General features: G+C 41.6%; 3 protein-coding genes across 6 annotated transcripts in view; 1 reads left to right on the top strand and 2 right to left on the bottom strand.

Annotated features, from left to right (window-relative positions):
• The window catches only part of zgc:172145 (Ferritin light chain, oocyte isoform-like), a 331,670-nt gene that overhangs the window by 221,154 nt on the left and 86,018 nt on the right, over window positions 1-24,498 (top strand). The window lies entirely within an intron of this gene.
• LOC132973568 (troponin I, fast skeletal muscle-like) lies at window positions 7,860-12,915 on the bottom strand. Its single transcript, XM_061037115.1, has 7 exons — window positions 12,829-12,915; window positions 11,693-11,725; window positions 11,341-11,377; window positions 10,291-10,419; window positions 9,558-9,647; window positions 9,298-9,471; window positions 7,860-8,257 (listed from the first exon to the last, which is right to left on the bottom strand). The coding sequence occupies exons 2-7, from the start codon at window positions 11,698-11,700 to the stop codon at window positions 8,180-8,182; spliced, it is 516 nt and encodes a 171-aa protein (XP_060893098.1). The 5' UTR covers window positions 11,701-11,725; window positions 12,829-12,915; the 3' UTR covers window positions 7,860-8,179.
• On the bottom strand, window positions 11,693-23,559 carry LOC132973569 (troponin I, fast skeletal muscle-like). The gene is made up of 8 exons (XM_061037117.1): window positions 23,466-23,559; window positions 21,916-21,948; window positions 18,809-18,848; window positions 18,591-18,719; window positions 18,192-18,281; window positions 17,729-17,902; window positions 12,829-15,741; window positions 11,693-11,725 (listed from the first exon to the last, which is right to left on the bottom strand). Exons 2-7 carry the CDS (start codon window positions 21,921-21,923, stop codon window positions 15,667-15,669), a joined length of 516 nt encoding a protein of 171 aa, XP_060893100.1. The 5' UTR covers window positions 21,924-21,948; window positions 23,466-23,559; the 3' UTR covers window positions 11,693-11,725; window positions 12,829-15,666.

Genomic DNA, 24,498 nt, shown 5'->3' with positions numbered 1-24,498 from the left:
AGTTGTATTTTAACACCCACAATGCAGTGTGAAATTAAACGTAAAACATCACTTCATGTGCGCCTCAAAATCAAAACAAACGAGGATGGATGCAGCCGGTTCGATTAACGCGCCTTTCAAATGTAAAGTTGTTTACATGCAATGTGAAGTTTTGTTTTATTTACTGAGCCATTGTGCAGATCACATCTGAGTTGGAAAGTCAATAACATGAGGCGGGCTGATGACGCCACTTCAACACTGAATGAATCAGGCCAAGTAGGAACAGATATCAGCAATTTAACAGTAGGTCCTAACAGGATACATCATGGAGAGAAGGGACCGTCTACTGTCAGACTGTGGAGGTGCTTTGATATTTGGGAGCTCCCTGAGACTAAATACTCTAGGGCAGTGAAGACTACTAGACACAGGTGAGACACATCAGGTAATCACAGACGTGGGAGACACAGATGGGAGGGTTAGTATCAAAGTAAAGATGAAACACGAGAATAACAAAAAAAAAAGGAACTTTACTATCCAGGAGACGAGACAAAATATCAAACGTTTAGATTGATTTATGCGTGCTGTGATGTGAAGTTTCTGTGCATATTTACACACATTCCGGTGTGAAAGGTGAAGTTGAAAAAATCCCACACTTTGCATGGAAATGTTCTCACTCATTATCTGTTGATAGGTGAGGACCCAGACTTGCACTTAAAGGGGAAATATTATTTAAAAATCCACTTCTACTGTGTTTTTGAACGTATATTTGGGTACCTGAGTGTCTACTGACCCACAAAATGTGAAATAAACCCATCCAGTCCTGTGTTTGTGGTCTGCATAAGTCTTACAACACAGAGCAAAATGCTCTGTTTCAAATGTGCTCTCTTTGTGATGTCACAGTGGGATTCTGGTAAAAGAAATACCCTTCCCTCCCCTGGTATCTCCACCCATGGACTCCACCCCCAGCCTAGAACAAAACTTTTACACAGGTCCGCCATTTTTATTCTCTCTACAGAGGAGTGATGTCTATCGGGAAAACTCAGGGGGGGCTCAGTGCATTTAAAGAGACACACACACCAAAATGGAGCGTTCTGAGAGAGCTGGTTTATACAGGGTCACAAACCTCCTCTGGTGCTTGATTCATGTTATATTTTGACCAAAGCACAGCACAGATGTTTCATTTAGACCACAGGGGGACTGTTTGAAAAGGTGGAGAAGGGGGAGAATATGTCCTCTTTAAGATGCTCAATCCTCTATTTTTCTAATTCTACTAACTCCTTTCTTTTCTATAAAACACTTAACCTGCCTCTGTGCAGCATGTGCAGATATTCAGTCTCAACCTCAGCTGATGCTGGGATCAAAACAGCACAAGCACGCCCCCTACTGACCCAAAAACATAAACCTACATCAGCAGGATGATGTCAAACAGCTGATCTGATTCACTCTGAGCAGCTTCTTTTTCTCCTCCTGCAAGAAACACTTGGGCTGTATCTGAATTGCCAAGTACCTACTCAATCTTTCAGTAGGCAGTAGGCAGTACCTACTATCCGTGCTGCATACTGTTAGTACCTACTATTCAGTAGGCGCACAGTAGGCAGATATTTGTTCCTACTTCTTCTGTTTCATTCAGTATGGAAGTGACATCATTTACGTTACCAGAACCGGCCGCATTCACCCGTTTTTTTGTTTAGCTTTATTCAAGAAGAGTAATGCTCATATACAGTCAGGTAAACAAAAAACAATATCACAATGTAAATCAAGTAAAAGGCAGATTGAATAACTAAATAACATACAGTACATAAAGGAAAGTACAAATGAAAGACAGTAAGATACAGAATATAAAATAAAATAAACCAATAAAGACACATTTAAATAGTGAATTCATTATTTAAATAGAGGGGGAAAGGTTTTATAATAATGCAGATATTTGTTATATTTTCTGTTGTTAATTTAAAGTAGTGATTTCAGTCAGGACTTTAACTCTAGATTAAAAATTGATTAAATTAATCCACGCTCATTTGTTTTGATTTGGAGGCAGACGTGACGTGACGATTTACGTTTAATTTCGCACAGCATTGTGGGAGTTAAAATACAATTAATTTCCTGAAAGCACGCATCCGATCCATACTGCATAAAACCCAGAAGTTAGTATCCATACTGAAATGTTCAGTATACTGAGGTGGACCCAAAAAATGCATACTGAATGACCACGAAAGTTCAGTATACTGAAACTTCATACTGAAAAGTACGTACTGCCTACTGAACAGTGACTATTCAGAAAAGGCCTCACACAACTCTACACCTCGAGAGCCGTGTGTCTGAGTTTCTCTGTAATATCTTCATGACATGTCAGAGCGACTTTCTGCGCTGAGAAGCTCCAAAATCAGATGTGAAAATCTGCTTCTTTTTGTTTTTATTCAAGCAGAATAAAGAATTGTGTAAAATGATCAAATGATGTATTTAAATGTTGGTCTCACAAAAGATCGGGACACTTTTACAGGAACTACATTTTTTAGTTTTGAACTCAGACTCAGGATTGTTCTTCATGCTGCTGGTGCAGAAAATAGTTGTTTATTTACCTCCCACATCAATCTATTTATATGCTGTGGGCGTGTATTTACAGTATGCATCTTAATTTTTGGTCATTTTTACTCGACTCAAAGCGACCACTGCTACAGAATATCACCTTCCAGCTGATAAATTTAACCTGGGTCTGTTTTCAGAGTTGGTCAAAGGAGGAGACTGCCCTGACCTCTGACCTCTGAGTCAGCCTGTCGCTCCCTGTGTGTAGCTGGACTCACTCTGCATGAAGTCTGCACCTGTTTTTATTACCTAAGAGTTTAGAAGCAAAGAATCACTTTGGCAGTTCGTTTTTTTCGTTTTCAGTCGTGCTCCTCCCTGCGGTCACTGTAAAAGCACTAATTAAAAATAATTAGCTCCACCTGAAGCACCAGCTGAGAGTTAGGTCCTAATCCAGCAGCAGGAACGAAAACCAGCTGGAAGTAAAGTCATACACTCTGATATTAAAAGGCTCTGGTTCTTTAGTGTTAATAATTATTACCATTGCTGTATTTCATTCACATTCAGAGAATCCTCCCGGAGAGACCCTAACTTACACATGTACATCAGCCTCTTCACACGCTGATCGTTATGGTTCATTCATGTGGTGTCAGACACATCGGAAAAACGAGTTTCAAAGTTGTAAAAAGCACACGAACGTCTGCTCAAGTCAGAACAACTCGGAAACTCGGGAAAGGATCAGGTGCCCGACTTGCCGACATATTCCTTATCGCGTAGGGGGCAAAAGATGTTTTGTTAATGTTAAGATGCTTTTTTATTCATTCTGGTATTGCTGAACTTTTTGCTCAAATAAAACTTAACATAGAGTAGTAGTTGTTGTTACAAGAATGACTTCCCAACTCAGAAACTTGGACCATCAGAGGAGCACCTGAACACATCATTACATCAGCAGGTGACGGGCCTTAATTAGTGATTGGATGCACCTGTGGAGGAAACCACATGTAGAGAAACTGAATATGCATGTCTCACTTTGTACTGATGAAAGTCAGAGATGGATTAAAATGTCTGCACAAATAATTATCTGTTCAGCCTGACTTTGATTTAATAAGAATATTCTTCATTCAGTGTTTGAAGGACATTTCTCCTCCTCACTGTTCCTCACCTTTTAGGAGGTTACTTAAAGAAGCTGTGTGAATAATGTTCATCTTTACAAGGATCTAGACTCAATCTTTAAGGAGACATTTTTACAAATTAGAAATGACACGCCCCCTAAATACAAGATGATGATTTTTCTGTGATACTAATGGACTTGGTCTTGTTTCGGTCTCAGATCACTCTGGTCTCAGGTATGTCTTGGTCTCTGGTCTCTGAGAAATGTGGATTAGCCAGTCTTCTGTTTGCACTTTACAAATAAGGATCCACACGTACAAGAAAGGGTCTACAGCGAGCCACAGCCCAGGGTTAACTGGTCCTGGTTTTGAGGGCTTTTGTGATCCTTCATGGCATCCTCAAAGTAGTCTGCTTTAAATTAAACCGCTAAAGAACAATATCAAGATTGTCATTAGAAATTCTGCAAAACTTCTCAACCAGTAGTGTTAGCCTGGCACGCCGGTGACGCAGAGTAAATGCAACGTTTTTTAAAGGCAGTCTTGATGAAGTCACAGGATCTTAAATTAACTCTGAGGCGTCTTCTCACATTCCTCCCCCCACCGAGGTCTTAGTGGATAAAGTTAGCTGTGGAGGAAACTTAAGAGACCCCCGGTGCCAGCTGTGCCGGAGTCAGAGCACCATACAAGGAGAGTGAGGGCATCAGTGTGTTTGTTTGTGTGTGTGTGTGGGGGCATTTCTGAAAGCAGTAAGAAAGTCGAATCATTAAAGAAGTATACAGGAACTATTTGGAGGGGGGGGGGGTTGATCAACTTCCCTCACTCCCAACAGTGACGTTACTAAATGAATTATGTCCTTCTGCGTCACCATGTTGACAGATTTTATCATCACCCAACACTACCGTCCTCTCTGAACAAATAACAGCTCCACTGGCTACCATAGACTGCAGGAGGGTCCACAGAGAGAGACTTTATGAAGCGGTCCTTCACTATCTGTTTGTTTAATGGTTTTCAAATGACCCATGTTTGGGCAAATCAGAAGCTAAAACATGGATGTAGTCTCAGGGCACACTCACACTAGGAAAAGTTGCCCGTACCTTTCTGAAGCATGAGCGCATGAGGATGAAGCGTGCTTAGGGACGGTACAGATTGCCTAGTGTGAGTGCGCCCTCACTGACGTCGCCAAATTGGTTTCTGAAGCCGGTTTTGAAGCTTTAACGATGGCGGTCACCATATTGGAAATGCCATCTTGAACTAAGGGCCTTTTTCAAACAGCTCCCTCCACAATCCCACTCATGCAGGTATGGAGTGAACGTGGCCTGACGTCACGCACACAGCTGAATGAATGAAGGTGGAGGGGATAAATTCAGCAGCTAGCTTTGGGACAAACTCCCCTCTCTCTGACAGATACAAGAACTTTTTTTGTCACTCAAACAATAAGCTGTCCAGAATAAAAAACGTTAAGCAGACTCGTAAAAATGTCTCCATGACATGAGAAAAATATATTTCAATGAGAATCCACTCAGAGAGCTCCTAACTTAATTTAATCCAAGCAAGGAGTATGAGCTTTGGAGGGATTTAGGAACATCTCAGAGAGCAACTCTGAGTGAGGAAGAAACTCACATCACCAACAAATAACACTAAAGCTGCTGGAAATGGAAAACAAGTCAAGTGGTGCTTATGCAGAAATCACACACTTCTAACAGACACAAGACACCCAGAGAGAAGCTCTCACTATCTCTGATGGTGAGACAACGAGTCAGCACAGAGCGCTACCACTCAGGGGAATATAAAAGCTTAACACACCTGGAACAAATCAGGACCTATCAGTGACTCACACACCTGACACTGCGCTGAGGCGATTACCTCCCCAAACTCACAGGCCCTTTTTCAAACCAGCCACTACACCCTCTCCCTACCCACTACCCCTCCGTTTGTGCGTCCCCGCAGAGGTCCGCCATATTAAGTCCGTCCCAAACCAATTAGCGAGAGTGGTAGTGGGTTATGAAACCCTCCACCAGCGAGTGTGCACTGATGCCGACTTTCGGATCACGTTCAACGCCTATTGTGTCCGGTCGTCATGGATGAAGCAACCTGTGAGTTCAAACACTGCTCCAACTAAGATAGACATTTAATATCATCATCAGACGTTAACAACTTCAAATGTGTATTGAGGATCAAATATATGTTTATTTATTGTTAAGTGTTTTATATTTACAGGGACTGTTGCAAAAACAAAAGAATATTAAATCATGTTGCAGACAACTTTTCGCTCTTAATATTTATTTCTTATTTTTCTACTTTTGATGTCTTTGTGAAATCTCAATTCAACAACAAAAAATACACTTGTTGCTGCTCTGATGTTCAACGATATTATTCTTGTCTTTGCATTAATTTAGGACACCCTGTTCTATAAAGTGACAATAAATTAACTTAAATTATAAATTACAATAAACAATGTAGGCTCAATCTAATAGTTTTGTTATAAGTCTTCACTAATATAACTAAAGAAGAAGAATAATCTAGGCTACATAAATATTTTTACAGAATGCATTAGCTACAAAAAAAAGCCGTTCCCGCAAGATACCGCTGAGTAACCATGGTAACACACAGTTCCTGTTTCCGTGTGAGAGAGGGAAGTTTGTCCCAAAGCCTGCCGCTATATTTCTACCCTACACCTTGATGAAGGAGACTTCATTCAGCTGCAAGTGTGACTTCTAACGGAGTGCACTCCGTCACGGAGGGGGAGGGTGTAGGGGTTGGTTTGAAAAAGGGCCACAGACTGACCAGGGCGATCACCCTCACATTTTTATATCCCCAAGTCGACTAATCACTTATCAGGACGATGACAGTGAGTCGGCTAAAATGCTGTTTACCTGAGTTTTTTTTCTTTGCACTCACTTGTGTTTTACTCTTCTGTCCTCTTGTTTCTTTGACATAGTCATTAAACCATCTATCTCTGATTCATCCCTTTCTATTTTCATTTTAGTTTTTATAACCTGTGATGTGATGTGTCATCTTTAAAGTTGTATTTCTTTATAGCGTTAACTTCCTTTTGAGACCAGCTTACAATTCTTCAATTCATTCAGCAGAAGCTTTTATCCAAAGGGACGGACATCAGAGAGTAAGGGGGAACAACGTCAGGAAGTGCAAACAAACAGTCTGCCAGTCACTTCCTGTGACCAGAGGCAGACATATAGCTGTTTGCACGGGAAGTGACCAGAGGCAGAGCACAACATGGACAGCTGTTCTTGAGAGTTCTAATCAGCATCAAAATCTTTAATATCATCATCATCATCATCACCATGAAGGTTGTCGGTAGTCATGAAAGAGCTGGGTCTTTAGCTTTTTCTTAAAGTTGCAAAGGGACTCTGCAGATCGAATGGAGTTTGGAAGTTGGTTCCACCACCGGGGGGCGACAGAGGAGAAGAGTCTAGTTAGAGACTTAGGACCCTGTTGTGAAGGTTGGATCAGACGCCTTTGTAAGGAGGAGAAATTTTGTAAGCAAGCAAAGAGTTTTAAATTTGATGCGAGCAGTAACTGGGCGCCAGTGGAGGGAGACAGAGGCGCAGCTTGTCAACCAGGAAGGCAGGCATACACTTGGGGCCCCAGGCCAGTTAAGGGGTCATCCCAAAAGGCTGACAAACTTAAAACCGCAGCAGTAGCTCAGAATGTGCAATTTTGCAACGACAGTAGGAGACCTCCTTAATGGGCCCCATTTCACAGCACTCTGTCTCGTAACCCTACAGCTGAATATCTCGTGTATTTTTCTTGTGAAAACCAAAGTTTGTCAATGAAAGTCGTGGAAGGAAAATGAAGAGGAAGTATCTGTCTGGGAGTTTTTAAAAAAAGGGAAGATCGTCGGGACACTGGCAGACATATTGGTGGTTTGAGGGGCCCCAAATTAATTTTTGCCCAGGGCGCCAACAGACTATAGAATTGCCACTGGAGGGAGATGAATAGCAGGGTGGCATGTGCTGTTTTGGGGAGGTTGAAGTCGTGCTGCTGCATTTTGCATCATCAACAGGGGTTTGATAATGCATGTACAGTAGGACGACCTGATTGTTGAATCTTTCTTGTTCCTGTGATTTGCATTTATATCATTTTTGCAGACTTCTCTCTGTTGCTGTCTTGACATCCTACCTTTGCTTCCTCCATCAAAGCACTTTGTAAACAATGAATAATGTGTGACAGTATGGCTGCAACTTTATGGACATTCATGAGAAAAATAAAGACACAGAAGACACCTCTGGACTCGTTTTCTTCCACATAGACTTTATTGTTTCTGTTCAACATGATGATTCAGTTTGGGTGTGAATGTTTTCCTCCCTGTGTGGAGTTTTAAGACTTGTTGTTGTGCGTCCTGTGTGTGAACCTGCAGAAACTCTCCACACTCCTCCCCCTCTCCCTCCAAAACAAAACAACGTAGAACACTAAAAAGAAGAAGAAAGGAAATCCTCAAACAGAGCGGCTCCTCTCGGACACGCCCCTCAGACCGTCCCGCTTCAAACTGACACATAGTAAGACACGTAGTGGAGTTCATACAAACAGAAAGGCAAACGGCAGCGATGCGTTTAGGAGGTCTCGAACATCTTCTTCCTGTCAGCTTTATCCTCGATGTTCTTACGCCAGTCCCCGACCGCTTCTGTAGGCTGCAGGCGAGACAAACAAACACAAAGTTAGACATATGAACGTGAGAGAGAGAGAGTGCATTTTAGAGTCGTGTCTTGTCGTAGCGGCCGCCATGACAGACACGACATGTTTATCGTTGCCATGGAAACACCAGATGTTACGTCAAAGACTGCCTCATAAGGAAGCGCGAGCTGCTCCTGAAAGCTGCCGTACTGTTGCTGTATGTGCTGCTGTGATAAAAACTTCATGTAAATTATACTCTGATACATTAGCTCGTCTGTAAACACATTCACTTCCTCAGGTCGGTTTCACACGGTTGTCATGACTACAGTCAACTCAGAGTTTGTTTTCATCAGAGGTGGGAGTAGCACTCCCATGATTGCCCGCTAGCCTCAACGTCATCTTTTTGTTATTGTTTTGATTGAGAGCCCCCTGGTGGTTGAATTTACATACTGCGCCTTTAACATAAGCCACATTCATCTGACAAGTCCAGGTAAACGTCTAATCTAGAGTTATTATAAGTGAAAAATAAAGCTGGAAATGCTTGTAACGAGTAAAAATAGCTCCCTTAATTGATCCCATTTCAAGACCCTTAGCGGATACATTTTGCTTTCTGCACTGGAAGCTGTTAAGCGTGCAATTCAGGCCTTACTCATGGTGGTTATATCTTCAGATTGAGTTTCTCTGAACTTGTCAGGTTGAATGTGGCTTATTTTAATTTTAAGAGTAATTTATGAAAAACTTGAGAAAATACACTTGCAAAGATTCGAGTTTTTTGCTGTGTATCTTCTACTAAATCTGAACACTGTAAAACTCATGTAAGTTGTACGCAAATGTACAAATCCTGCAAAGTTGAGTGAATTCTAGAGGAAATATCTTGTCAAGCTGAATATAAAACGGAATACATTTCATCATTCAGTTATCAAGACAATCCATCTTAAATATCTGCGATGTGAGAGTGTGACACATTTTCAGTCACATCTCGGACGAGTCGATTTAACTTCACGTCAGGAAACCGGAAACTGAGCTGAAAGATAGAGTAAGAATGTGTGGGACTCACCTCCTCTTTGACCTCCTTCTTGACCTGCTTCAGGTTGGCCCTCAGGTCCATGTTGACTGTGTGTTTGGAGCCCAGCAGAGCCTTCAGCATGGTGTCAGCGGACATGCGCACCTTCTTCAGGGCGGGTTTCTTCACACCGGCCAGGTCGACCACCTTGATCTTCAGGTCTTCAATCTGCCAGAAGAGAAAATTTTAAGTTTCCTGTCCTGATTTTTTTTTTAAAAGCTCATCTAGGTTCAGCTCTGTAAGAGGGCGTTTACCTCTTTATCGGCCTTCTGCACCTTGGCCTCGATGTCGTACCTTTCCTCATCAATCTGGTCAATGAGGGCTGAAAGCTTCTTGCAGGTCTCCTGAAGACAAACACACAGAAAGTCTGCTGTTTAATACACAACCAAGAATGCAGTTTGATGAGTCACACATCTACACTGATTCATCGAACCTGAAATCAAATCAATCAAAGACTGCAGTTAAGTTTTTAACATGAATTCTGTCCAGGTAGCGTAACATATTTCTAATCTTTAAAGTGTGATTAAATGAAAATGTGATGAGCAACAGGGACGACTGTTATGGATGAGCTTGTTAGGGTCAAAAGTGCCCAAAAAACGAGCAGTTTATCGTCATATCTCGGGGTGTCGTTTTGAAGAAGCCTGTGCTGGAGCTCCACAAAGCATACAATGGCGGTCGCTACTTTCTTAAACTCTTATTTCCCTCCAGGACTACAGGCGCCGGTCATGTGACTGAAATCAACCTGTCGCCGAGCAGACACCTGAACACCCTCCTGGACTTTTACTACTTTTTTTTGTCTCCATGGTTACCACAGACAAGTTTCAGTTTGTCATGCAGGGAGTTAACAAGAACCTGTTACAGCCTACATTTCCTAGAGTGCCTTTCAATAATCCCAAGAGACAGGGAACATGTTTTTTGCATTGAACTATGTGGTTGAGTGTCATAAAATGGACTTCCTCACTGAGAGCGTTTTCACTCCTCTCTCACCATGAGGGCGGCCTGGTCTCCAGCGAGGTCTGCGCCGGGACAGTGTTCGGCCATGTAGTTCTCCTTGGACACCACCAGGTCCTTGGTCTCCTGTACGAGCCAGGTCTGAGCAATCTGCAGGATCAGGCTCTGCGGGACAAACACATCGGGGGGAAAACGTCATGTTGGAAAAACTTAAGTCATTTTCTCAAAGTGTTTAAAGTTGAAAGTTAACAAAATAAAAATGCTCATTTGATATGTTAAGAAAACAACAAGCATCCTTCTATGAAAAAATACATAATAGTTGGTTTTAACAGAAGTCCCGCCTCTGACAGGGCAAATAGCCAATGACAGTTTAGGATTTTTTTGGGGTGGCCAATCAGATTTCTAAGGGGGCCCATGCCACCCCTCTGGACACGCCCCTGCTTCCTACACGTCCTCGTTAACAGAGGACGATTATCATCTGCTCGATGGACTCTTAACAAATGAAGTACATATAATAACTTAGTTTCAGGAGCAGGACTACAATCATCTGACGAGCCTCCTTACACCGAGCCATCCCACTCCAACCTGTTTGTCTCAGTTCTTAGACGACCCGCCCTCCCTTCCTTCCCTTCCTCTCATCCATTCACCCTCCTTCCTCATCCCTTCATCTCCTTCGTCTAACTCTAGGAACTCTAGGAACTCTAGGTCTGGGTAGTGATCAGCTCGGGCAGATTTACGCCCCTCATCCTGAGTCTCCCTCCGCCCTGCAGCCAGTCTGTCCTCCCAGACCGGCCGACTGACAACATCCTCTTCCATCATAATCATTGTTAGTGAAAAAAGAGTATCCCACTTCTTCAGGCAGCCCTACACCACTGCTGGTACGGTGATTAATACCTTCTTTAGGAGCCAGTTATCCTCCTGGACGTGCTCTTATCATTTAAACGTTGCTCTTTTCATAGGATTGGTTCACATTAGGTTATATAAAGAGCAGCTTTTAGGATGAAACCAATGTTTAAAAAGCTTTTTATGTCCATGTAAACCCTCAGATTAATTAATAAATGTCTCTCTAAAGCGTGCTGCGTTTACCTTGAGGTGATGCCTGCGGCTGGAAGTCATTTTTTTTCTGTTTGGGAGGAAAGTTTTTAAAGGTCAAGATGTATTAATGAATCAAAGATCATCTAAAATAAATTTCATATTTACTTATAAACTCTCTCATAAAATGTGATAAATATAAAAACAGAGAAAGTTGTGACAGCATAAAAGAAGATTCTGCTTTGACTTCAGGATGATTTTCTACATGAAGAGTTAAAATAATGTGACCCTGAAATCATTCTTTCCATCTATTGAATAGAAATAAAAGCATAGATTGTGTGAATTAAAGACGATGTGTCTGCTGGGGTCTGATCCTGGTAGACTTCATGAGGCGGCTCAGACTTACTCAGACATCTTTGGGGTTTTTGCGGTTCACAACCTGAAAGGAGACACACATCAGGAGAGGAGAAACATTTCAGGGTATTTTTGACCTCTGCTGAACACCGTACTTGTCCAGATCAGGATGTCAGTGGGTGCGAGGTTCTCTGAGATCAGCATGTTCTGGTGGAGATCAACGGGGGAAGGAAATATTTGCGGCGTAACGTGATCAGAGGCCACAGCTGAAGAGAAGCGACGTCGACTGAACTAATCTGGGACACTCGGGGATCGGGTGTCGCGTTCGGGATGGTTTACGACCCGATCGAGGGAATTCCAAAAATCCTCCAGAGGGAGATCATCAAATAAAGTTAATGCCGGATCCGTCTGAATAACTTCAGCTGTGATGAAAAGATGCGTCCACATCGGGAGGAACGATCAAATCATTACTTTTTTCTTTTTTTAACGTTTATCAAAAATGCAAAATCAAAATTAAGAAGCCTTATAATCTCAGTTTTATACGTTTCTCTTTTACGGGTTAAGACACTTTAATTCAAGACAAGGAAATATGAGGTCACTGAAAATGTAAAGAAGTTCTGCAGGAACGAGAGCAAACAAATAGACAGATTAACCATAAAATGTGATGATAAAGCCGTCTAATGAGTCCTGATGAAGTCATAAAGACAGACACTAAAAGCTTTAAAATTCAAACATGTTCCCTCTCAAACATTTAAGGGTTAAATAAGAGTCTCAGACATGTTATCTCGACATCATTCCCCTCACTTTAAACCCTCTGAGCATCACAAACTCTTCAGGAAACATAATCACACGTTTGGTATTTCCTCCTTCGACAGTTTGACAGACTTTAAGACTTCTCAGCGCTGGGCTGCGAGCGCCTTCAAGACTCTAAAACACCAAGCAGCGGCTCTCGTAAATTTTCGGTCTTGTCAGGCGAAGGTCAAGTGTCAGACACAAACATGCAGAAAGTTCAGGGTGTCGGGATGGGTCAGAGGTGCATAAACTAACGACCTCTGATCCTTTGTTTTTTTTAAGAAGAGTCTGGATGGTTGTGCGTTTTTTTTATCCTCTGATTAAATCAAAGATGCTGCTCTCAGAGAGGCTGCGCTCAAAGATGGAATAAGAAAAAAAAGAAGTCAGATATCTCACCTATCGAGAGGAGGAAGAAGACAAGACACACTCTGTGGAAGAAAAGGAGACACTGCCAAAGCCACAGACTGTGAAAAATGAAATACGGTATATATGGCGGGTTTCGATGTCTCAGCAAAACGCTCAGATCCTCTTTATGGAAATGGATTCCCCCGCAGACCAATGGGCCTGCGAGCTCCTGAAATACACCCGAGCCCTGCTCTGCGAACCGCCCTCCCTGAGGACAGCCTCGACTCCTCTGAAGACGTGTGTGTGTGTGTGTGTGTGTGTGTGTGTGTGTGTGTGTGTGTGTGTGTGTGTGTGTGTGTGTGTGTGTGTGTGTGTGTGTGTGTGTGTGTGTGTGTGTGTGTGTGTGTGTGTGTGTGTTTGTGCATCAAATATAAAAGCACCAAACTCGACGCTCTGAAACCTTCAGGGTTCTTTAAAGATCTTTGACTACGTCTTTGCAGCAGCTCTCCTCTTTGTGAAATGTTGTTTAAAGTTGTTCAATGATGTAAATTCATTAACTTTAACCAAAAGGAAAACTTTAAACTCATCCTATAGAAACATTTTGATGAGTCACCGTCATAACGAGACATTGAACACATTTAAAAAAGTTTGGATGAAGTCGAGTTTTTCTGAATGAGGAGGTTTTTTTTGTATGTCTGCAACTTGGAAAAACTCAAATCTTAACAACCGTATTCGTCTAACTCTGAGTCAGAAATATCTCATTACACCTTTTATGAGTCGTGTTTCTTTGACAAGTCCAAACGAACATTTTACATTTAAGATATTCAAATGAGAAATGAGGCCGACATGTCCTGTCATAAACAACAAGAAAAACATCTGCAGAAGGAACGAGAGACGTTAACATGTTGAGTGAGAAGTCTGATAAGAAGGAAAAGAAGTAGAAACATGGTTCTTAATTAGTGTGGTGAGATATTTTTAACAGGAAATGAGAGAAGCTCACGTGCTAAGATTTAAGTTTTTACAAGTTTGCATCTATCATAACGTTAGAAATAAGAGCCATCTTGTTAGAGAATCTCCATTTAAATGTAAGTTTGTTTTCTTCGATGGCTTCACTTTGTTCCTTTGAGGAAAATAAAGCCGAAAGACAGAAGAAGAACATAAATCACACGTTTGTAGTTTACCTCTAAGTGAGCATAAAGAGAGGGGGGGAGAGACAATCAGGCTTCAGCACGGTACAGGACAACTGGGCCGTGGGTGTGAGTGCACCCTGAGACTACGTCCATGTTTTATACAGTCTGTGTTTTTAGCTTCTGATTCGACCAAACATCAAGATACTGTGAAAACCATAAAACAAAAAAACAAGAGAGTGATGGACAGCTTCATAAAGTCCCTCTCTGTGGACCCTCCTCTTTCTATATGTAGTCTAAGTTTGTTTCTGGAGCGTAAGCGCAGTCGTGATCAGCTGTACACACATCACAGGAGGACTACAAGATCACAGGAGAACTACAAGATCACGCGGGAATGAAGAGAAAAACATGCTAACAACATATTGCTTTGTCATTCTGAGGATGATTTGTTGTTCACTCGGTGCCTGTTCTGATGTAATGTTGATAAAGTGATGGAAAATACGATCCGGTGTTTTATTTTGAAATTGACCTGTACGTTTACTCATCTGACTTCCTGTCCGGGTCGTAATATTCTCTCGAGATTGACGCGTGCCTGCAGCCTGTAGCGTATTTGAAACGGAGCAGAGCGTGCTGATGTAATTGATCACAGTTGAGACGTTTTTGTAAGACGTAAATATCCATCATTTCTTTCAGTATTTATGAAGTTATCTGAGATCTACAGAAGCCCTGAGAGGACATCAGTTCTCACATGATGAAGAGTCAATAACGGTTCTTTTCTTCTTCAAATCTTGACTTATTTATGTCGGTTTCTTGAAACAACAGCGCTGCTTTTCCCTGTCAGAATGAGCTGATTTCAGTAGTTTCCTCGAGAAATTAACGAGTTATGAGTTAAAGGGAAAAACCTGAGATAATGAGATACATAAGTTAGAGATCATGAGTAAAGAACCAGACATGATACATCATCACAAGAAAACATCCATCCATCATCTATACCGCTCTGTCCAGTTCAGGGTCGCAGGGAGCTGGAGCTGATCCCAACTGTCATTGGGTGAGAGGCGGGGTTACACCCTGTTCTGGTCACCAATCAATCACAGAGACAGACAACCAGCCACACTCACATTCACACCTACGGACAATTTAGAGTCACCAGTTAACCTAACGAGCATGTCTTTGGACTGTGGGAAGAAGCCGGAGTACCCGGAGAGAACCCACACATGCACGGGGAGAACATGCAGACTCCACACAGAGAGGCTCCTGCCAGACAGGGATTCAAACCAGGAACCTCCTCGCTGTGAGGGGACAGTGCTAACGACCACCGTGCAGCCCCACAAGAGAGTAAAACCAAATGCATGGCTGCATGTCCCTTTCGGGCTGCCGTACTCCTCTCTCTCCGTATCTGACTCTGTGATGAACTTTCAAATATAAATGTACCAAACAAATAATTCGTTATTCCAAAACATTTATTTCTACTGAGTCCATGAAAAGCTGTACATGGTGAAGTGATGGCGTTTATCTTTAAGAGACGTTTGATTTGCGTACATGATGACCTTACGTTTGCTTCAGTTCTGTCTCCTACGGCGACGGCGGTGTCACAAACCAGCCAAAAAAAAAAAAAAGGCACAACAAAAGAAAAGTGTCTAAACTGTCGTCCCTGTGAGTCCTGCTGGCACTCAGAAACCCTTTCAGTCACTCAGACCTCAGACCGTGTCGTCTCCTCAACCCCCCCCCCACTCGCTGTCGTCCTCGCTGCTGCAGGAAGCGTTTAGGAAGTCTCAAACATCTTCTTCCTGTCGGCCTTATCCTCGATGTTCTTACGCCAGTCGCCTGCGTCTGCCACCTGCAGAGGGAAACAACAACAGAGACTCTTTACAAACTCAAGGGACAGAAACCGGTTTAAACACACAAATATCAAACAGCACGCTCATCCTAACCGTTGAGTACTGGGTACTGGACAGAAATATACAAAGATAAAAGTCTGCACACCAGAGCTGCTCCAATTGGACCCTGGCGTCATGTGGTGACAAAAATGTGTTTTAAAGTCTTTTCTATCAAAATTACTCATTTGTACAAAGTTGATCTGTGTTTTCCTCTTTTCTTTAATTAAACAAAAATATATAAAATCAACCTGCAGGCTCTTCAAACCTTCTGTAGAGACATTAGCCTACAGAAATGGCTTAGCCCCCGAAAGGCACTGTGAACGAGTCCTCCCAGAATATTATTTTAATAATTAGTGTTAGCCTCCAGGCTAACATTAGCCTTTACCAGCTGACGGAAATATGTTAGTTAAAGGGGACATATTGTAAAAAATCCACTTGTACAGTGTTTTTGAACATTTATTTGGGTAACCTGAGTGTCTACTGAGCCACAAAATGTGAAATAAATCCATCCAGTCCTTTGTTTGTTGTCTGAATAAGTCTGACAACACAGAGAAAAATGCTTCGTTTCAAATGTGCTCTCCTTGTGATGTCACAGTGGGATTCTGGTAAAAAAAAAAAATCCCCTCCCCTGCCCTGGTATCTCCACCCATGGACTCCACCCGCAGCCTAGAACAAAACTTTCGAGCAGGTCCTCCATTTTTATTCTTGCTACAGAGGAGTGATGTCTACTGGGAAAACTCAGGTGGGGGGGCTCATTGCATTTAAAGAGACACACACACTAAAACAGAGCTTTCTGAGAAAGCTGGTTTATACAGGGTCACAAACCTCCTCTGGTGCTTGACTCATGTTATATTCTGACCAAAGCACAGCACAGATGTTTCATTACGACCACAGAGGACTGTTTGAAAAGGTGGAGAAGGGGGATAATATGTCCTCTTTAACAAGTTCTTGTTGGGGCAAAATGCCTGTGTCAGCTCCCTAATTTTCCCCTTCCTTTTTCTTATGGCGTCTTAACTCTGTGCAGGTTCTGGAGCGGCTCTACTGATAGCGACATAACTGGTGTAAAAGTTATGTTCACTGGGCCGTTGATGTCGGTAACATTACAAAAATAAACCGTGATATAATTCGAAGAGGAGGGGTTTAACTTTCAATGTGTGAAAAAATCACGACTTCCTTATTTTATCCACTTTGTTTGAGTTTTTTCAGTCAAATATTCCAGCATGAAGCACTTTTAGACTACACTGAAATACATAAACTCTGTAATTTAAATACCCAAACAAACACACTGAGAGTCTTTGTTAGGACGCCAGACGTCATTTGAAGTCCATGAAGCGTCAGTGTTGAGGCTCTCAGGTGGTGTTTTGATCTTCTCTTCATACTACACCCACTGACTTTCTCCTTTGCTCTGCCCCTGTTATAATAACTTTGGCCACTAGGCGTCGCCAAATTAATATCTTTATGTCGTCCTTACTACACAGAGCTTCCTATCTTTGCTCAATACATGACTCAAAATGTCAAAAACCCAACCTACACCACAGTATTTATCTTAGTAAATTAATGTTTGAGATAAAAACGAGTCCCAGTGTTGTTGAAACTTTCATCGTTTCTGGATCTTACACAATAATTTTGAACTTGATGCTTGTAGCACGGTTCATAATCTGATTACAGCATAGCAAAGAATTGACTTGATGAAATAAGCAAGGCCTTTCCTGAAACAGAAGTTGTCTATTTGGCTGCTTATGTCGCTCCAAAACTTGAATATGTGGTTCAGCATGAATGGAGCCTTCACCAATGTGCAGGTCGCCCACGCCATGTGCACTAATGCCCCCCCCCCCACACACACACACACACTGGCTTTGAGCTGAGAGCCGATAACAAGCATAAATACCTCAAGTTAAGAATATTTGTGTGCTTTCATTTGGTGTGATTAGCTGTACGATGTCTCACCTCCTCTTTGACCTCCTTCTTGACCTGCTTCAGGTTGGCCCTCAGGTCCATGGTCACTTTGTGTTTTCCTCCCAGCAGAGCCTGCAGCATGGCGTCAGCGGACATACGCACTTTCTTCAGGGCGGGTTTCTTCACTCCCGCCAGCTCCACCACCTTCATCTTCAGGTCCTCGATCTGGAGGCAGAGAAACATTCAAAGTTTCATGTTTTTATTGGAGGTCTGAGGTCAGGGAGTCTGCAGCACATACAGACAACTCCTGGTTTGATTTCTTTTTTCTTCATGCGGGTGCTTTGGCTTCAACAGTACCTCATTTGTCATCAGAAAAAAAGACCCAAATTATTTAGTACATGTTTAAAACAGGAGATATCCAATCGTTATCCAAACTCATAAAATTCTGTTATCATGAGAACCCTTCAGACCTGACTCACCTGAGGACTTCACCTCAGGCCGCTCAGTGACTCACCTCTTTGTCGGCCTTCTGCACTTTGGCCTCGACGTCGTACCTCTCATCGTCAATCTTGTCGAGGGCAGCGTGGATCTTCTTGCAGATTTCCTGTCCACATGCAAACAAACAAACAAATACACAAAACATGTTGTGTCAACTCAGCTCAGCGGTCATCACCTACTCTCAATGCTATCAAAAGATATGAGCAAAGCTTCAAATACAAGAAATCCTTTGCTACTGTCATTGAAGTGTCCGATTATCGTCTAAACTGTGTCCAAACTTTGACAAAAAAAATCTTGAACAACATTTAATATGTCAGTTTTTATCTGATATTAAAATCATGTAATCTAATATTAAGAGTTGGAGTAGATGTGAGTCGACAGAAGCTTCAGCATAGAGTCGTCTTTGTTGTCTCACCATGAGGGCCGCCTGGTCTCCGTTGACTTCTGGACTTGGGCAGGTCTCCGCCATGTAGGTCTCCTTGGCAGCCACAATGTCCTTCTTCTCCTGCTCGATCCAGCTGGCAGCGATCTGCAGCATCAAACTCTGCAGCGACGTGCAAAGATATGAGCAGTTATTAACAATTATTCATCCTTAATACGAACAAAACCTCAAGGAAAAGGTTTCATTCTTACCTTCAGATGATGCCTGCGGCTAGACGTCATTTTCTTTCCGCTGTGAGAAGAGATTAAAAGTCATCAGGACTGATATAGGTATTCAGTTGCTTGGATGCTGTACTTTAGTTTCCATTGAAATTACAAGATTGACACCACTCTCATTTCCATAGCTACATATGAAGCTCCAGCTAGCCTAGCTTAACAAAGTGAAACAAGGTGGAATAGCTAGCCTTTAACTATCCAAACAGAAGAACTCTTTCTGCTAGCTCCCATTTCTCAACTTCTCACATTCCAACTTTGTATTTTGTTGAAGCAAGTCTCTCCGTTATATCTTGTATCCATTATATCTAATCTAGCTTAGCATAAACACTGGAATTAAAGCAGAACAGCTAGCCTGGCACTGTACAAATACAACAAATCTGTCAAACTAAATTCCTAAAGCCCACAAATACACATTATATTTACTTGTAGCTACAGCAAGTGGCTGGTTAGCCTAGCTTAGCACAAAATCTGAAAACAGAAGGGAAGATAGCTTGTATTTGTACTATGCTGGCACATATGCTACCAATACTTCTTAACCTAACTTATTAACATATGTGTTACGTAATCAACAGCCAGCAGCTAGCTCATCCTGGCTTAGAATAACGCTAGCAAATATCTCGACCACAACTGCTCAACCAACAGCTTGCTAACAACTCATTAGCCTAGCTTAGCATAAAAATTGGAAACAAACCGAAAAATTGCATGTCTGATTTAAACTAAATTGACTTAAAAATGTGAAAGCTACAGACAGATATTTGCTAGCCTAGCTCAGCATAAGGACTGAAAGGGTAAAATAGCAGCCTGGCTTTGTTCAAACCAAGTTAACATATCCGTCAACCAGTGCTACTAAAGCTCACTAACTAACAATGTTATATTTAATTAAATCCACAGCTAGCCCTTGGTTAGCCTAGCTTAGCATATAACATTGAAAAATGGGGGAACAGTTAACCTGAACCTGCCAGGATCTATAAATTGCACTTATTAAGCAGTTACATATTTTTAAAAACAATAATTTGCCACAATTCACAGGCTCAAGTGTCGAATACTTTTTGACCAGGACTTAACTTCCTGAACTCTCTGCTGGTTGCCTGGCAACTGCTAAAAGCCAGGAAGAATCTAGCATTCTATAACGGTGAAAAATAAAAAGTATGATATCATGTCAAGATGGTTTTTGTTTACTAAAGAGTTTTAAAGGTGCTGTCAGGCCTTTGTACCGAGCCAGGCGACCTGTTGAGCCCTGTTTCCAAACTGAAGCTAAGCTAAGCTTACTGGCTGCAAGTACATTTTTACTTTGCATACATGGGAGTGGGAGTGATCGTCTTAGTTTTTTAAGATAATTAAAAACAGAGTGTAAAAACTGTATCAAGTCTATAAAGAGAGATTATTTCATTGCTTGCATGTATCGAGAAAAAAACAAACCAAATGAATTTGATGCAGTGGGGGGAGTTGTAATGCAAGTAGGAAAAAAAGACTAATCTGAAACTGCTAATAAATAGATGAATACTTTGAAGTACTTTGATTTGAGATGGGCAAACTGACACCATTTGTTGCAGCCTGCTTTATCATGTTTCCTCCTCTGACACGTACAGCTGCTGTCACATGAGGCTGAAGGCTGACCTTCACGCTGAACTGGTGCCTCCACATGTATTCAGATCAGTTTAGACACATGTCAGACACACATGTAACTCAAGTAGTCCAAGACTTGTGTTTTTAGGATTTATACAGTGGCTGTTTGAATATAAAACGTCCTTAAAGAATTAGGAATTCTTAGAACGAGTTATGTAAAATGCCTTATCTGAAGCAACGGCCGAAACAAGTTGTTTGTTTGAATATGTGGACTAAAAAGAAGACGTAATGCTCTCTTATATGACGGGAAAATACTCAGTTACAGTTCAGAGATGTCGTAAAATGCCCCATAATGTCCTTAAATGTTTAACTTTTCAAAGTTTTAAATTCTTTTGGGGGGGTACTTCTACTGTCATTTGAAGTTTAACTAGACAACGTTTGAGAAACAAAGTAGAAGAAGAAGAAGCACGATGAGTCAGGTATGAAGAACATAGAAAAAGGAATGAAAGGAGGATAGCGGAAAATAACAAGAAAAGGGAGAAGAAGGAGGAGAGAACTACAATCAATCTTAGATGAAGAAATGTCTTATTCACTGAGGTGAAAGTAGTATAAGAATAATAAGCAATAGAAGTAGAAGAGGAAATAGCAGAAGTAAAGGAAAGAGGAGAAATGATGATGAAGATGGACAAAAAGAGAAAGGACCGGAAGCAGGGGCGTAATCAGAGAGGTAACTATTTACCTATTTAACTATTTCCACAATTTCCCAGTTTGGGATCAATAAAGTAATTCTATTTTATTCTATTCTAACTAGGGGTGGCATGGGCCCCCCTTGAGATCTAATTGGCCACCCCAAAAATCCATATCTATGATTCGCTTTTCACTTAATCAGACGTGAGATTTAAGTTAAATCAACTAGTCTGGCTTTTTTCAACAGGCTAATGAAAGTACTTTCAGTTGTGAATAAATACTTTGCTCTTTCCATAAAAATGTCCAGGGAAAAACTTGTGCATGCTGTCTCACTTTGGATGGACTTAATTTGCCAATAAATGTATTTTTGCAAGAGTTTTCTTAAAATTTTGAATTTGTACATTTTTGTGTTATAGCTTCTAAAGAGTCGAGCTAAGAAGATCTATATGTTGCCAAATTGTATTGTATACTTACATATAGCTAGCGGGGATAGAAAAAGTAAAAGAAATAAATGAATTTGCCCACAAACGTTATGCCAACCCTGCATAAGTCAGTGGGCCACCCCAGTCAAAAAAGTCTGGACACCGACTAGAAGAAATTATGAAGAATTAGACGGAGAAAAGAAAAGAAAGAAAAAGAAGTTGAAGAAAAGGACAATCGAGAAGAAGGAGACAAGAAAGAGAGGAAGAAGAAACAGATGAAATAAAACAGGAAGATGTAGAAGAAGAAGGAGACAAAGAAAAACAAGTAGAAGAAGAAGAAGGAGACAAACAAACAGAATAAGAAGAAGAAGAAGAAGAAGAAGAAGAAGGAGGAGATGATGTACTCACTCAGACATGTTGGCGGTTCTTGCGTTTCACACCCTGTTCAGAGACAGAAAACAGTCATCAGTTAAACATGAGCAGACAGCTCCCAGAAAGCTCTCTAACGGTCTACAGCTGAACTCTTCGGGTCCCGTTCCTTCCCCGGTTATCAATCAGCCACCTTTGACCTCCCGCAGGAAACACGATACGCGTCACTATCATGGAAAACCGGCTGCCAGCGACCACAAACAGGCTAATTTTGGACAGGCGGGGTCAGGTGCCGTGGAACAGTTGCCCCTCTGAAGACATTCTGCCTGGAATTTGACTTCTTCCAGCGAGCCAAAGATCTGAGCACCAAATGCCACCAGCAGTGGCTCCAAATGTGGCGCGAAGCACGCCGTGAGAGCCGTTAACACTAATTCCAACATCTTGCCGGCATGCAAACGGCAGGCTCACACAACGAGGCGTGTCCAGGAACGGCTTAGCGACGCAATTTAAAGAATTAGAAACTATTCAACTTTATAAATGAGGTAAACACAGACGCTCTCAGGTCCAAAAAAAGGCTTGACAAAATGCTTCTTTTAATGTGTGCGCTGCTCGGATTTAGATTCAGCTTTAAATAATTAGCGTGAACACAAAAGTTAAATCACAACTCATCTATTCAACTCAGTCTTATCATCTTTTTTCCATATGAACATCTCCAATCACAACAAAGCATCAAACTACAACCAAAAATACAACAACTGAAACTGAACAATTTACTGAATTCTTATTTTATAGAGTTTAAAATAAGATGTGCATTTAAAAAAGCGCTTTAGCATCGTGCTATAGAAATCATTTTTGGTATTTTCCCTCCACAAATTCTTAAATTTTCCCTGAATTAACTCATAATAGTTACCTCCTAATTGTTTGATTTTTAAGTCCATGAAGGTACAAAAGAAAATGTCAACAGGCATGAAAAACAATAAATATTTAAAGATGGTTAAGTGTCTAATAATGGATAATGAATAAAATGACATTAACCGACTCTATAAGAAGCATTGAGGTCAAAGAGATTACATTTTCTTGAATATTTTTGCACAGACATTAACTAGATTTTACATTCCTGAATAATTTTCCCAGAATTCAGAAATTGCAAACAAAATGCTGCCAGATCTCTTTGCTATTTTAACACATTTAGACTTCAATATTTGACCTCCGAGCTGATGCAGGTTTTAAAAATTAACCTTGAAATGTCTCCGAACAGCAAGGGAGGACGGACAATTTATGATTTTTCATTTAAAATCCAAGACAGATCAAACGGTGCTGCAGCAAAATAAAACCTCAACATGAAGGAGGATGATGGTTAAAGCTTAATTTCCTGCAGTTGTCTCACGGTTCACGTAAAGGTCCTTATGTGTCCTTCAAAAATTCCCATAAGCTCCTTCTCTGCGCTCCTACGGGGGAGGTTACACCTGCAGCAGCACCTCCACAAACCACATAAAAGCACCTGCGCGGAGAAGATAAACCAGAGTCCCACCTGCAGACCGGACCTCACGCGGGATTTCTGTTTTGTTTCCAAGCAGAGAGACTCTCACCTACTGACGGGAACAACGACCAAGAAGACGGGAGAAGAAGAAGAAGAAGAAGGGGGGGAGGCTCTACCAAGTCCTAAACAGTAAAGATTAAACAGGGTATATAGGGTGTGAAGTGCTCGCTCAGCAGAAAAGTCAGCCCTCTTTATGGTAACATGCACACTTCAGACCAATGGGCCAGCGGGCTCCAGAAATACCGCAGCAAGTCTCCAAGGAACCTCGTAAATTTGTGCCGTAGGAAGTCGCCTCACTGGACAGGACACGCTATCAGGTTCCCCCCCCCCCCCCCCCCCCCCACACACACACACACACACACACACACACAGGGAAAGGATGGAGCGATTGTTACACAACATGCAGGAGGGCGGGGGTGGGGGGGGGATCATGATTGACGCTCACAGATTAAGTTTCCTTTATGCCCACACCTCAGGGATTAGAACAGTGTGTGAAGCTCTAAATGTGTGTCTCTAAATACAGCTCTCGATAAAAGTAGTCAGACGAGACGTCCCGAAACACGTTTCAACTTCTCAAAATAATCAGAATCTTAATTAATTAAATTATTATTATTACAACAACTGTGGAAGCTGCTACGTGTGAAGAGCTGGAGTCAAAGAATCATTGCCATACATAAAGTGTACAGAATAGTATCGTATCTGAACGTACGTTAATGCAACATGTTTTATTATAACGTACTTTGATGTAACATATTTTATCGTAACGTACTTTATTGTAACTTATTTTATCGTAACATATATTCTATCGTGACATATTTTATCGTAATGTACTTTAATGTAACGTATTTTATCGTAACGTACTTTAAAGAGGTCATATAAGTTTAATGGGCGTGCAACATGAGCTGCTGGGCTTGCCACTAGTGATGGGAAAAGCAGTTCTTTTCAGTGTATTGAATCAGTAGAATCAGTTCAGTAAAGTGATTCGTTCAAAAGATTCGTTCACCGAATCGTTCAGTACTTCTCCGCAGCGCTGTCTGTGAATCAGAATTTAATAAGCTGAAACACGGCCAAACGTTTAGTTC

Source organism: Labrus mixtus, chromosome 4, assembly GCF_963584025.1.
Source record: "Labrus mixtus chromosome 4, fLabMix1.1, whole genome shotgun sequence".
Taxonomy (NCBI): domain Eukaryota; kingdom Metazoa; phylum Chordata; class Actinopteri; order Labriformes; family Labridae; genus Labrus; species Labrus mixtus.
The sequence above is the reverse complement of the archived record's forward strand: the minus strand, read 5'-3'. Positions and strand labels throughout refer to the sequence as shown.